Source organism: Schistocerca americana, chromosome 1 (assembly GCF_021461395.2).
Source record: "Schistocerca americana isolate TAMUIC-IGC-003095 chromosome 1, iqSchAmer2.1, whole genome shotgun sequence".
NCBI classification, from domain to species: Eukaryota; Metazoa; Arthropoda; class Insecta; order Orthoptera; family Acrididae; genus Schistocerca; species Schistocerca americana.
Window position 1 is genome coordinate 715,735,092 of NC_060119.1, and position 12,696 is coordinate 715,747,787.

General features: G+C 41.2%; 1 protein-coding gene across 9 annotated transcripts in view; it reads right to left on the bottom strand.

Annotated features, from left to right (window-relative positions):
• Positions 1-12,696, bottom strand: part of LOC124610098 (E3 ubiquitin-protein ligase RAD18-like) — a 97,475-nt gene that overhangs the window by 37,426 nt on the left and 47,353 nt on the right. For all 9 annotated transcript variants that reach the window (XM_047140133.1, XM_047140129.1, XM_047140128.1 and 6 more), the window contains exon 5: positions 581-721. In XM_047140133.1, the coding sequence (XP_046996089.1) occupies positions 581-721 (141 nt within the window). The remainder of the gene's footprint in view (positions 1-580; positions 722-12,696) is intronic.

Here is a 12,696-nt window from a genome sequence, read left to right on the forward strand (position 1 = left end):
AAAATCAACAGAACACTGTTCACAGAGCTTTTCATACCGCACATGAAAAGCTGAATAGTACACAACATTCCATCTCAGATCTGTGGTAAAGTTAACATCAGTAAAAGAACAGATATCTGAACAGTTACATAAGGCCACAACTTTCTATTTCTGACCAGTACTTAGAACAAGCATTTTTGCTCCCCAAGTGTGATTTCAAAATCTGTGCCCAGAGCAACAACCAGTGACAATTCATTTTATAGATCTGACTATTGAGGCTTAACTCAAAGGGTGTTCAGTTTCAGTGAAGACATACATGCAGTCATTAAGTTATGCATGCACCAGATACAGTACAAATTAGCAGAGAATAGTAAGGATGGTTGTGAGCCAAGATCTAAACATATTCACCACTGCTCTGATTTCTGGTATAAACGCAGCAATGCACAGAAGTAATCTCTAGTCATAAAAGTTACCTATAGGTAACCAGCTGGTTCCTAGGCAAAATATCAAGGCAAGAAGTCAACATCATCTGACTGCAGTCAACAAATCTCATGGAATAGTTATCAGCTTATTCAGTATATCAAAAAGTAACTTCACTCACCTTTCAAATCTTTTAATAAGTGTTTCTCGACTTCCAGTATAATTTAATCCATGCTCTTTCAATTTCTTTTTCAAGTCAGCCTGCTTCAATAAACTGAATACTGGTTTTTTCAGTAGCTTCCGAGTTTCATGTTGTTGTTCTCTGTAATAATTTTTGTCACTGTAAATCTTAAGAAACTGTTTCATCAACAATAAGTGAAGCATCAAAACATCAATCAACTGATCACTTAAATGAAGATCCAGTCATATTAAAATCTGTATACTAGCTAGATAAAATTGCTAGAAAAGTAATGTAGCTATTTACACTTTATGAAGAAGCTAAGTTGTTTCATATATTCTACATAGATACTCCACAAGCCACTGTACACTGCATGGTGAAGGGTACCCTGTACCACTACTAGTCATTTCCTTTCCTGTTCCACTCACAAATAGAGTGAGGGAAAAATGACTGTCTGTTGCCTCTATGTGGGGTCCTAATTTCTTGTATCTTATCTTTGTGGTCCTCATGTGCAATGTATGTTGGCAGCAGTAGAATTGCTAGGTAGTCAACTTCAGATACCGGTTCTCTAAATTTTCACCATAATGTTTCTTGAAAAGAACATCGCCTTCCCTCCAGGGATTCCTATATGAATTCCCGAAGCATCTCCATAATATGTGTTGTTCATACCCACCTGTAACAGATCTTCCAGCCTGCTACTGAATTGCTTTGATGTCTTCCTTCAATCCGACCTGGTACGGATCCCAAGCACTCGAAGAGTACTTAAGAATAGGTTGCACCAGTGTCCCGTATGTGATCTCCTTTACAGGTGAACCACTCTTTCCTAAAATTATCTGAATAAACTGAAGTCAACCACTCACCTTTCCTACCGCAGTTCTCACACACTCATTCTATTTCCTATCACTTTGCAACATTATGCCAAGGTATTTAAATGTTTTGACTTTGAAGCAGGACACTAGCAATACTGCATCCGAACATTACTGGTTTGTTCTTCCTACTCATCCGCATCAACTTACATTTTTCCACATTTAGAGCTAGCTGCCAGCCATTCATCACAGAAACTGGAAATTTTGTCTAAATCATCTTGTATCTCTCTACAATCTCTCAACTTCAACAGCTTACCGTACACCACAGAATCATCAGTAATCAACCACAGATTGCTTCCCACCCTGTCTGCAAAATCATTTATGTATACAGAGAACAACAGTGATCCTATCAAACTTCCCTAGGGCACTCCTGACAATACCCCTGTCTCTCATGAACATTCACTGTTGAAGACAATGTACTGGGATCTATTATTTAAGAAGTCTTTCAGCTACTCATGTATCTGTGAACTCATATATCTTCATTAACAGCCTGCAATGGGACACCGTGTCAAATGCTTTTTCCAGAAATCTAGAAACATGGAATGTGCCTGTTGCTCTTCATCCATAGTTTGCAGTATATCATGTGAGAAAAGGGCAAGCTGAATTTCACACAAGCGATGTTTTATAAAACCATGCGCATTCGTGGACATACGCTTCTCAGTCTCAAGAAACTTTAATATTTCAAACTGAGAACATGTTCAAGGATTCTTCAGCAAACCGAAGTTAGGAATATTGGTCCATAATTTTCGGGGTCCGTTCTTTTACCCTTATTATATACAGGAGTCACTTGCACTTTTTTCCAGTCACTTGGGACTTTGTAGTGGGCGAGAGATTCACGGTAAATGCAGGCTAGATGAGGGGGCCAATGCCGCAGAGTACTCTTTGTAAAACCAAATTGAGATTCCATCTGGACCTGATGATTTACTTGTTTTCATATCTTTCAGTTGTTTCTCTATGCCACAGATGAACAACCCTGAAACAACACTGTTATAATAATGCTCCCTGAATCATTACCAATTCCCTGACACCAGTTACTATCGGCATCACTCATGGAATTTCAGACATTTTACCACTGTCTGTGGTACATTGCAAACAGTCTGAGTGAACCTAATAAAATATAACCTTACTGTCTGAATTCCATAAACAATATCCTTTCATTCAGGGCCATAACTTAAAACCTCATATTAGCTATAATCATTAAATGCTTTACACATTTCTATGAAGAATGCAACTGTAAAAATATAATTATATATCTAATAATTATTATTAGTTCTGATGTTCATTTAGAAAATGATCAAATGTCAGTCATGTTTCTACGGCAGATTCGATGAATATTAGTTCACAAAATGAATCATGACATGCAACATTCCAACATGTGTGCCAGTTCCGTAACATCTTCCCATCAATTGCAGCAGAACAATTACTGTGTGCTGGAAGGAAGGAGGGGAGATTAGGATTTAAAATTCCACCAATGAGGAAGTAATTGCAGACAGACTATAATCCACAGTTGAAGAAAGAAATCAGTTGTGTCTTGTTCAAAGTAATGAAACTGGCATACCTTATGCAATTTGCAGAAGCCACAGAAAACCAAAATATGGTTAGTTACACAAGGATTTAAATTACATCCTCGCAAAAGTAACTCAAGTGTATTACCACTGCGGCACCTTTCTTGATTTAGCGACAAGAATGCAGAACATTGGTAGGTTCATTAGTAACAGCAAAAAAATATATTTTCCGCTGTGTGGTTTCACTTGCCGGAGACTGCAGTTGTGTGTGTGTGTGTGTGTGTGTGTGTGTGTGTGTATTGTTGACAAAGGCCTTAATGGCCGAAAACTTTAATTGTGAGAGTCTTTTTGTTGTGCCTATCTGTGACTCCGCATCTCCACTATATGGCAAGTAGCAACTTTCTTTCTCATAATATTGTTACAGTCCGCGGCCATTTTTATATCTGCCTGATCACTACCTGCTTTCCTCCTCATTCTCCATTGGCCATAAAAATTTTATTATCAAATATACATTGCACAGACAGCAAAAACAGGTGCATTTAAATTATCATATTTACCAGACTACAAGACAACCCTGAATATAAGATGAGACCCCCTGCCCAACCACCCTTTTTTCTTGAAGAGGCTTCTTCAGAAATTTTTATTGTTAACATGTTCTGATTAATAAAAATCACAAACTGTTTTACTGATGTAAAGCAATCTGCAGTATCACTAGTTCTTAATCAGCATCACTGGTATCATTTTCGTTTATGACTATTGCCACATCTTTCTTCCTGCTAGTCCTCTCATATTATGTCATATTCTGAGTTGTCCATAGTATTAGATACGCAGCATTTTTTGAATCCTTTAAGTACAGATTCACTACAGATTCCCCTGCACGACGTAAGGATCCACTGCCCCAGCACAGGTGTTGAGGGGTTTCATTTAGTTACCCTCCTGAAGTGCGGACATGAGCTCCTTCAAGAGCCTTAAAAGGTCAGTTCACAACACCATACATTACTTGAAACTGTGAAGTCACACTACCAGGAATTATTGCCAGGTCTGTGTTGTTCTTTGGTACTGTCACATCAAAACCACTCTCAAGTCCAATTGTGAATGAAGGATCATCATTGATGTACAACAACCTAGAACTAAAAGAATGTTTACTATCAACACCAACATACAGCTGAAACAGAAATTACCTCCAGACTGCTGGCATTCACACATTGATCAAATAATCCATAATACATGAGGTTCATTCAAATGAAACTTGGTCAGTGCGTCTACCTTTGCCTTACACGTAAGGTAGCACCACGTAACAGCGGGTGTGGTGGCGCCATCTAGTGGTAGAGAGAGACTGACACCTGCACACCGTTTGATGTTGCATAGCGGCAGTGTGGTTTCACGTCAAAGAGAAGGTGGTCACACAAGTTGTCACCCACTACCAAACATGAAGGCAATTAAGCAGGAACAACGAGGAGTGATTCGATTTTTGGCGGCAGAGGAAGTTGGAGGCCTTGAAATGTATCAATGGATGAAGGCTGTGGACAGTGAGCACAGTCTTAGTTGTTCAAGTGTTGGGAAATGGCTCTAACAATTCTTTGAGGGGCGTGAGTCACTGGAAGATGATGCTCGTCCTGGACGGGTTCATCGTGTCATCACACTGGAAATGGTTGCGGAAGTGAATGCTTTAGTCTTGGACAACCGCAGAATCACCGTGGACGAGATCCATTAGTGTTTGGATCTCTAAAACAAGCTATTTGTGGATATCGATTTGCAACGGGTGACGAAGTGTGTGACTGGGTCCAGGCCTGGATCCGACAGCAGCTTACTAGCTTCTTCAAGGATGGAATCAACCAGCTAGTGTCGCAATGGGATAAATGTGCCAACAGTTTTGGTGACTATTTTTGGGTATGTGTACTGTGTATAACTTCATTTTTGAGTTAATAAAATCGTTACCGTTACTTTACACTAATGAGCAGGTTCCATTTGAATGCCCCTTATACAAACGTTACAAACAGAAGATACTTCAAGAACCTTCCAGACTTGATAATGACCAAATAATTGCTGGTCAGATTTGAACTGGTAACCTGCAGCACACTAGCGAGTGATGCTAACCACTACACCACACTGAATGCACCACAGCTTATGGTACTGTTCCCTCTCCTGGAGAAACAGCGACCTGCTGTTTCTGATATTCTCACTGGACCTAGATCATGTCAATGATCATCTGTACAACAGTACTAGCTGAGCTTCACATTTTGGTCATGTTTGTACATCCTCTTCACTATGATAAGCGTCAAATGCAGTTCCGCCTGTCAAAGCTTCACAATCATTGAGTGGGTCTTCAGATTCCTTGAACTTCGCATCACTGATCTGCATGTCTGAACTGCACTAGGGCTTCATATGGAGATGTCTGCGCTTTTGTCTTCTTGAGAAGGGTGGTTATAATCCTCGACTTCACATGTGGTATCTGACATGTGAATCAGGATACAACACAGCCCAAATCAGCACTTACGTAACTTTTCTGATAATCCCACTTTCCACACAAGTGAAAAAATTTGTACCAAGAATTCCGAGCTGTATCTTGCTGCCCGGCACTTGGTTTTATAGCGCTCTCAGTCTTTTCCCTAGGCATCCAGGGTCCACACGAAAGCCAGCTGTCCTGGTGATGATGTGTTTCACGTAATCCAGAGTATTATCTACTTGAAACTGGAATAGCGTTTCCATTGTCATTTCAGACTCGTGACTGTGGAGCAGAAAGAATCATGTGAAGCCTGTACTGTCTTGTTTCACTGTATTGTATGCAAATATCACAACAGACAGTACTGTATCCAAATATCTCTGTTTGAAATTAATGTAGGTTGAGAGCATATCTGTCAGAGCCTTATTAAAGAATTCCTTGAGGCCATTTGTCTATGGATGGTACGTAGTTGTAATCCGGTGGGTGCAGTCGCAACGTGAACGTACGTCTGATACTGGAAAACTTTTCAGAGATCATCACACAGGGTGCTCCGTGCTTCAAAATTATGTCTTCTATAAGGAACTTTTCAATTCCCGGAGTTTCAGCTTTGGTGATAGTATAGCAAGTGATACAGTCAGTGTTGGCTATTATTCATCGATTCCCTTTAATGAACTTCAGGAACACCCAGCAGAGGTCAATGCAAAAACAGTGGAATGGGCTGCTGCAGGTGGAGATTTCATCCATGTTGCTGTATTCTGCTAAAGGATTCCTTGAAAGGCAGTCAGCATCCTTGTGCTTGCATCAACTTTTGTATACCACTTCAACATCAATGCCCATCTCACAAGTCAACCCAATGAATCCTTCCGGTTAGGTCAGCCAACATAGAGAATGATAGTCATCACAAAGGTGAATGTTATACAAAATAAATACAGCTGGAACTTGTTGATGGACTACACAAATGCAAGACACTCTTTCTCCGTACAGCACTTTTTCTCTGACTTGAGAGTACTCTGAAAGCATAAACTAGCGCCTTCCTGAATTTGCATCAGAAATGTCCTCATCCCAAAACTGCTGGGAGATGATGTTAGCCCCTTCTTTAAGGACCAGGATCTTTCTTGTGCCTCGTTCCAGGAAAATTTGTCATCTTCCTGCAGTAGTTTTTGCAAGGGATCTGCCTTGGTAAAGAAGTGCTTTATCAATTGCCGACTGTACAAGTAGACTCTCACATCGTGAATGTGCCGAGGACTCAGAACATCTGTGCTGCTCTAATTTTCTTTGAGCTTGGAAGAGGGTCCATTACCATCCGTGGATTCAGGCAGAAGTCTACAGTCCAAACTTACTTCAATGCGAATGTAAGGCAGCACAGATCATCTCCAAATGACTTCAAAAAAATGAAATTGTCATCCAGGTAGCAAAGACACATTTAGACAAGTCAGTTTAAGGTGTCGAAGCAGGTTGTTCATCACACATTTGGTGGTGTCTGGAGTGTTAAATAGTCCAAATGGCATAACTTTGAACTCTAGAAGCCATCTGGAGTTATGAAAGCCTTTTTACGGTCAGTCTCATCAACAATGATTTGTCGGTAGCCTGTCTGCATGTCAACAGTGGAGAAATACTCAACAATGGACAGACATCTTTCTTCGTGATTTTGTTCAATCTTTGGAAGTCAATGCAGAAATGGAATCTGCCATCCTCTTCCTTCACAATGACAACAGGACAGGATCAATGACACTGAAAATTCTGATATCATTTTGCAGTATCTTCTCCACTTCCTCCTGGATTATCCATTGTTCAGCTGGCGACTCTCTTCATGAGTGTTGACTAATTGTTAGATAATCCCCAGTGTTGATACTCTGTTTTATCATGGGCTGCTTGGTATGTCTTTTCCAGCAATCCAAATTTCAAGGCATCATAAAAATTGACATACAATGGGTATCACATGCCAATGTTGCTGCTCGGTCTGGTGAGATCGTATTGGCAGTTCGACAGCAGCTTTGTACCCTGCAGATCACGATTTTTTGTCGATGATAATACTCATGGCAATTAGTAATCCAAAGTACTCCTTCATCTTAGACAATGCTTATGATCATGGCTGGCATGTATATATTTTTTTTTTTGTATGCCAGAGTAGTTTTATGCAGTTGACAAAAGCTTCACAGTTTAGCTGAGCATTTTGATTGACAAATGGAACTTGTCTCGAAGATGATGGGGTAACAACATCTTCATGTTTTCAACAGTAACCAACCACACACAGCAATCTTTGTTATGTGTGCTTGTTGAAATAGCTTTGTAATCCTGGAGTTCTGACTTTAGAGTCTATGATTGCTTGTGATGTCTGCAAGAAGTCCCATCTGAGAATAACATTATGACCACATTCTGCCAAAATGACAAATTCGAAGAGCCTTATTCTGCCATTGATAGTTACTTTTGCCATAAATGTTCCTGTTGGCTGGACACATCTCGCATTCGCGACCTTCAGCACAATTTCTTTCATATCACAAAACATAATTTTCTTTAACCAGTGATGAAAATGATTTGACATTACAGAAAAAGTCAACTAGCACTCAGACTCGTTGGCCACTGACGACATTTCATATCATCTTGGCACCAATTGTCCATTGAGGATTTTCATATGTGCTGACTTCATCCCCGTATGCGGTCACCTTGCTCATCTTTTCTGAATTCGGTGGTTACGTGAGCTGCTGGTGCTTCTGTACGGGAATAGCTATGGCAAGTTGGGGAGTCACTTTGTCCAGGATATGATGTGGAGCTTCTGCCAATGTTGACTATAATCATCTGAAGTTCTGTTTTGTTTTTGTTTTAGGCCACAAAAACAACTAGGGCCATACATGTCCATATAAGAATGGTAGGACTCGAAGACAAAGAGGAGTTAAAAATGACTACACATTAATTCCAGTGGCCAGAAGATAAGATAGCTAAAAACAGGGATGTGGAGACGTGTCTATAAAATACACCATAAAGAAACAGAGCTTCTGAACTGCAAATTACATGTTATGACAGATAAAAAGTAAAATGCGGTCGACGGTCCGCGCATCGTTCACTAAAATGGCCGATAACTCAGATGGCAAACACAAATGAGAATGTGAACTTCAGAGGAGGTTGGCCCATACGATAGAAAGGAGAGTGGAACTATTACAAGAACTAGTGGATGAAATCCAGCTAGTTTTTTTGCTATCCCAAAGAAGGTGACGACACAGTGCACAACTGTTTATACTTAATGCAGTTTGCCATCGAAGGATGATGGTTAAAGAAGCAGAGAGCATATCTCCATGTGTGAATTGTGTTGATGCAAAGACTGGGGTGTGGCATGGTAAAGAGAAAGTGCGAGGAATGGAACGTTTTGGGGGGGGTAAGGGTAATGTTTGTAAGATATTCTACTTAATCATCACAAATGGGAAAATGTTGTTCGTCGAAGGTCGCTAGGGAGGAGTAAAGCCTCCAGGCAGCCTTAGTAAGCTGCCATTTGGGTGCGCATGTAGGTGGGGCAGGAAGAGAGTGTGTGTGGGCACTTAGGAGGCATCTACTTTTTTCATCACCCAATGGACTGCAATGATGCCTAATCAGAGAGGTACATTTGGATTTCTGCCTCGGTCAGACCATTGAGCAACCTAGTGTAAATAACACTACAGGACAGCCATGGAAGAGTGAAGCTGCAAGCAGTTGTTGTGCTTGAGAGTCAGAAGTAGACTCCAAAAGCAAAGAGCTATTGAATAAACAAGAGTAGAATTTAACAGGGCCAGCAATTGCATCAACACCTTTCTAAATAATAAATGGGATACCATATGAAGGACTGACCATCTTCAGTATGTGAAATCACAAGGAACCATGATGAATCGTTAGCCTTATTCTGCTTATTTTTTGTAGATACTGACTGTGAAGACGATTGCCTCATTGCGAGAAATTCCCCCATGATTGCCAGACTCTCTGATGGCATGCTCCTTCCAACTGGGCCCCCCTTCAAAAGGGGGTGCGCCCACCTTAGGTGATTATTCACACCTCAGGTCACACCACCCGAACACCTGACAAAGGGAGGGTTGGGGTTGGGGTTGGGTTGGGTTGGGTTGTGTTGTTGTGGGGGAGGAGACCAGACAGCAAGGTCATCGGTCTCATCAGATTAGGGAAGGCCGGGGAAGGAAGTCGGCCGTGCCCTTTCAAAGGAACCATCCTGGCATTTGCATAAAGCTATTTAGGGAATGCCGGAAAACCTACATCAAGATGGCTGGATGCAGGATTGAATTGTCGTCCTCCCAAACGAGAGTCCAGTGTGCTAACCACTGCACCACCTCACTCGGTTGACAGAGGGACCAATCGGCAATTTGGGAAAGTAGCTGCTCAAGCAATCACCCCTCCCTGGGCCTTGCCTGTACCAGAGGGTACATGTAAACCCTATCTGGCAACCCAGGGCTGGGAATTATGCATTACCCAGTCACCTGTTATGCATCAGACGCATGGGCTGGCCTTCAGGAGCACACAGGGAGGAAGAAGAAAAAAGAGGGACCTCAAACGCCAAAGTGGAGGAAGAATAGGAGAAGGCAAACGAAGATAGAAAAAAAGGAATGAAAAACAGCGGAGAGGCTGTTCTGATGTTGGCCACAGAAAAAGCAGAACACATTTCCAAAAACATCCCAAACATGTTCCCCAAGAGAGGAGGAAATAGAATAGTAGGAGGATAGACCTGCAGCTTGGAAGGGAAAACTATGCTGCAAAGGCTGGGGCCCCATGGTAAACAAGCACAAACCCACCAGAGCGGTGAGCCCCCGGGTGGGGGGTGAGGGGTCATCTGCAGTTGATTGGCATGAATAGAAATGCTGTGATGACTTATGTATAGCAGTGTAGTAGTCGTCGAACACTTGTCTTCTTTCTCTACAGTAGCACACAAAATATCAAGAGCATCCACATGAAAACAGACCAAATGACTGTTCTTATACAGGGCATTTTGCTCGGTGAAGAAATTAGTTGTACCCGCACTGGTTGTATGCTGGGTTGTCCTTCGATGGCGGTGGAGTATATCCAAGTTCATTAATTTATTTTTTCATAACACATTTGAATCGTGGTGAAAATTGTTGTCATCAAACAATACATCTCTTCATCAACATCCTCTGCTACTTCATTACGATGGGATCAACTTTCATTGCCACTATCTTGTGTACTCAGTCTGACATTCGTAGATGCCATGTACTGCTACATCTCTTCTCTTACTATATGGCGTATGAGAGAAGTGAGGATGTGCTGGTCTTCCACAACTGCCATAGGAAACACATTGGTGAGTTGATCATACCTCTTTCACATGACTCTTTTTTTCTGTTTCATTCCCTCAATGTGCTGGCATCACATGGCGAATTCTTCTGTTGTGAAATCTTTTAATAGAAGAGCTTGGTATATGTCTTATTCAACTCCTTTCATCAAATGTGAAATTTTGTCAGCTTCTGTCATATTCAGAGCCACATTGTTATAGAGAGCCAAAATATTCCGTACACATTGTTGTGTCATTTTGTCATGATTTTGGGCCCTGTCCTAAACTGACTTGGCTCCCTCATGAACCATGGAACTTGCCACTGATGGGCAGGCTTGCATGACTCAGCGATACAGATAGCCATACCGTAGGTGCAACCACAACGGACAGGTGTCTGTTGAGAGGCCAGCCAAACATGTGGTTCCAGAAGAGGGGCATCAGCCTTTTCAGTAATTGCAGGGCCAATATTCTGGATGATTGACTGATTTGGCCTTGTAATGTCAAGTAAAATGGCCCTGATGTGCTGGTACTGTGAACGGCTGAAAGCATGAGGAAACTACAGCCATAATTTTCCCCGAGGGCATGCAGCTTTACTGTATGGTTAAGTGGTCGTAATGTTCTCTTGGGTAAAATATTTTGGAGGTAAAATAGTCCCCCATTCGGATCTCCAGGTGGGGACTACTCAGGAGCATGTCGTTATCAGGAGAAACAAAACTAGTGTTCTACAGATCAGAGCATGGAATGTCAGATCCCTTAACCAGGCATGTACGTTAGAAAATTTAGAAAGGGAAATGGACAGGTTAAGTTAGATACAGTGGAAATTAGCGAAGTTTGGCGGCAGGGGGAACAAGACTTCTGGACAAGTGAATACAGAGTTATAAATACAAAATCAAATATGAGTAATGTAGGAGTAGGTTTAATAACGAATAAAAAATGGGAACACGGATAAGCTACTACGAATAGCACAGTGAATGCATTATTGTAGCCAAGATAGACACGAAGCCCATACCTGCTACAGTATTACAAGTTTATATGTTAACTAACTCCGCATATGAAGAAGAGATTGAAGATGTGTATGATGCGATAAGAGAAATTATTCAGACAGAGTAGGGAGACAAAAATTTAATAGTCATGGGGGCCAAGAATTCGATAGTAGGAAAAGGAAGAAAAGGAAAGGTAGTAGGCGAATATGGACTGGGGTAAAGAATGAGAGAGAAAGCAAATTGGTAGAATTTTGCACAGAGTACAACTTAATGATAGCTGACACTTGGTTTAAGAATCATGAAAGACGACTGTATTCATGGAAGGGGCCTGGGGACACTGGAAGATTTCAGATGGATTCTATAATGGTAACACAAGAGATTTCAGCACCAGGTTTTAAATTATAAGACATTTCCAGAGGCAGATGTGGACTCTGATCACAGTTTATTGATTATGAACAGTAGATTAAAACTGAAGAAATTGCAAAAAGGTAGGAATTTAAGGAGCTGGGACTTGGATAAACTGAAAGAACCAGAAGTTCTAGAGAGTTTTAGAGGGAGCATTAGGGAACGACTGACAAGAATGGGAAAAAAGAATACAGTACAAGAACAATGGGTAGCTTTGAGAGATGGAATACTGAAGGCAGAGCAGAGGTTCAAGCAGATAAAAAGACGAAGGCTAGTAGAAACACTTGGGTAACAGAAGAGATGTTGAATTTAACTGATGAAAGAAGAAAGTATAAAAATGCAGTAAATGAAGCACGTGAAAAGGAATACAAATGCCTCAAAAATGAGATCGACAGGAACTGTAAAATGGCTAAGCAGGGATGGCTAAAGCACAAGTATAAGGATATAGAAGCATATATCACGAGGGGTAAGACAGATACTGTCTACAGGAAATTAAAGAGACCTTTGAAGAAAAGAGAACCACCTGTATGAATATCAAGAGTTCAGATGGAATACCAGTCCTAAGCAAAGGAGGGAGAGCAGAAAGGGGGAAGGAGTATATAGAAGGTCCACACAAGGGAGATGTACTTGAGGACAGTATTATGGAAATGGAAGCGGACATAG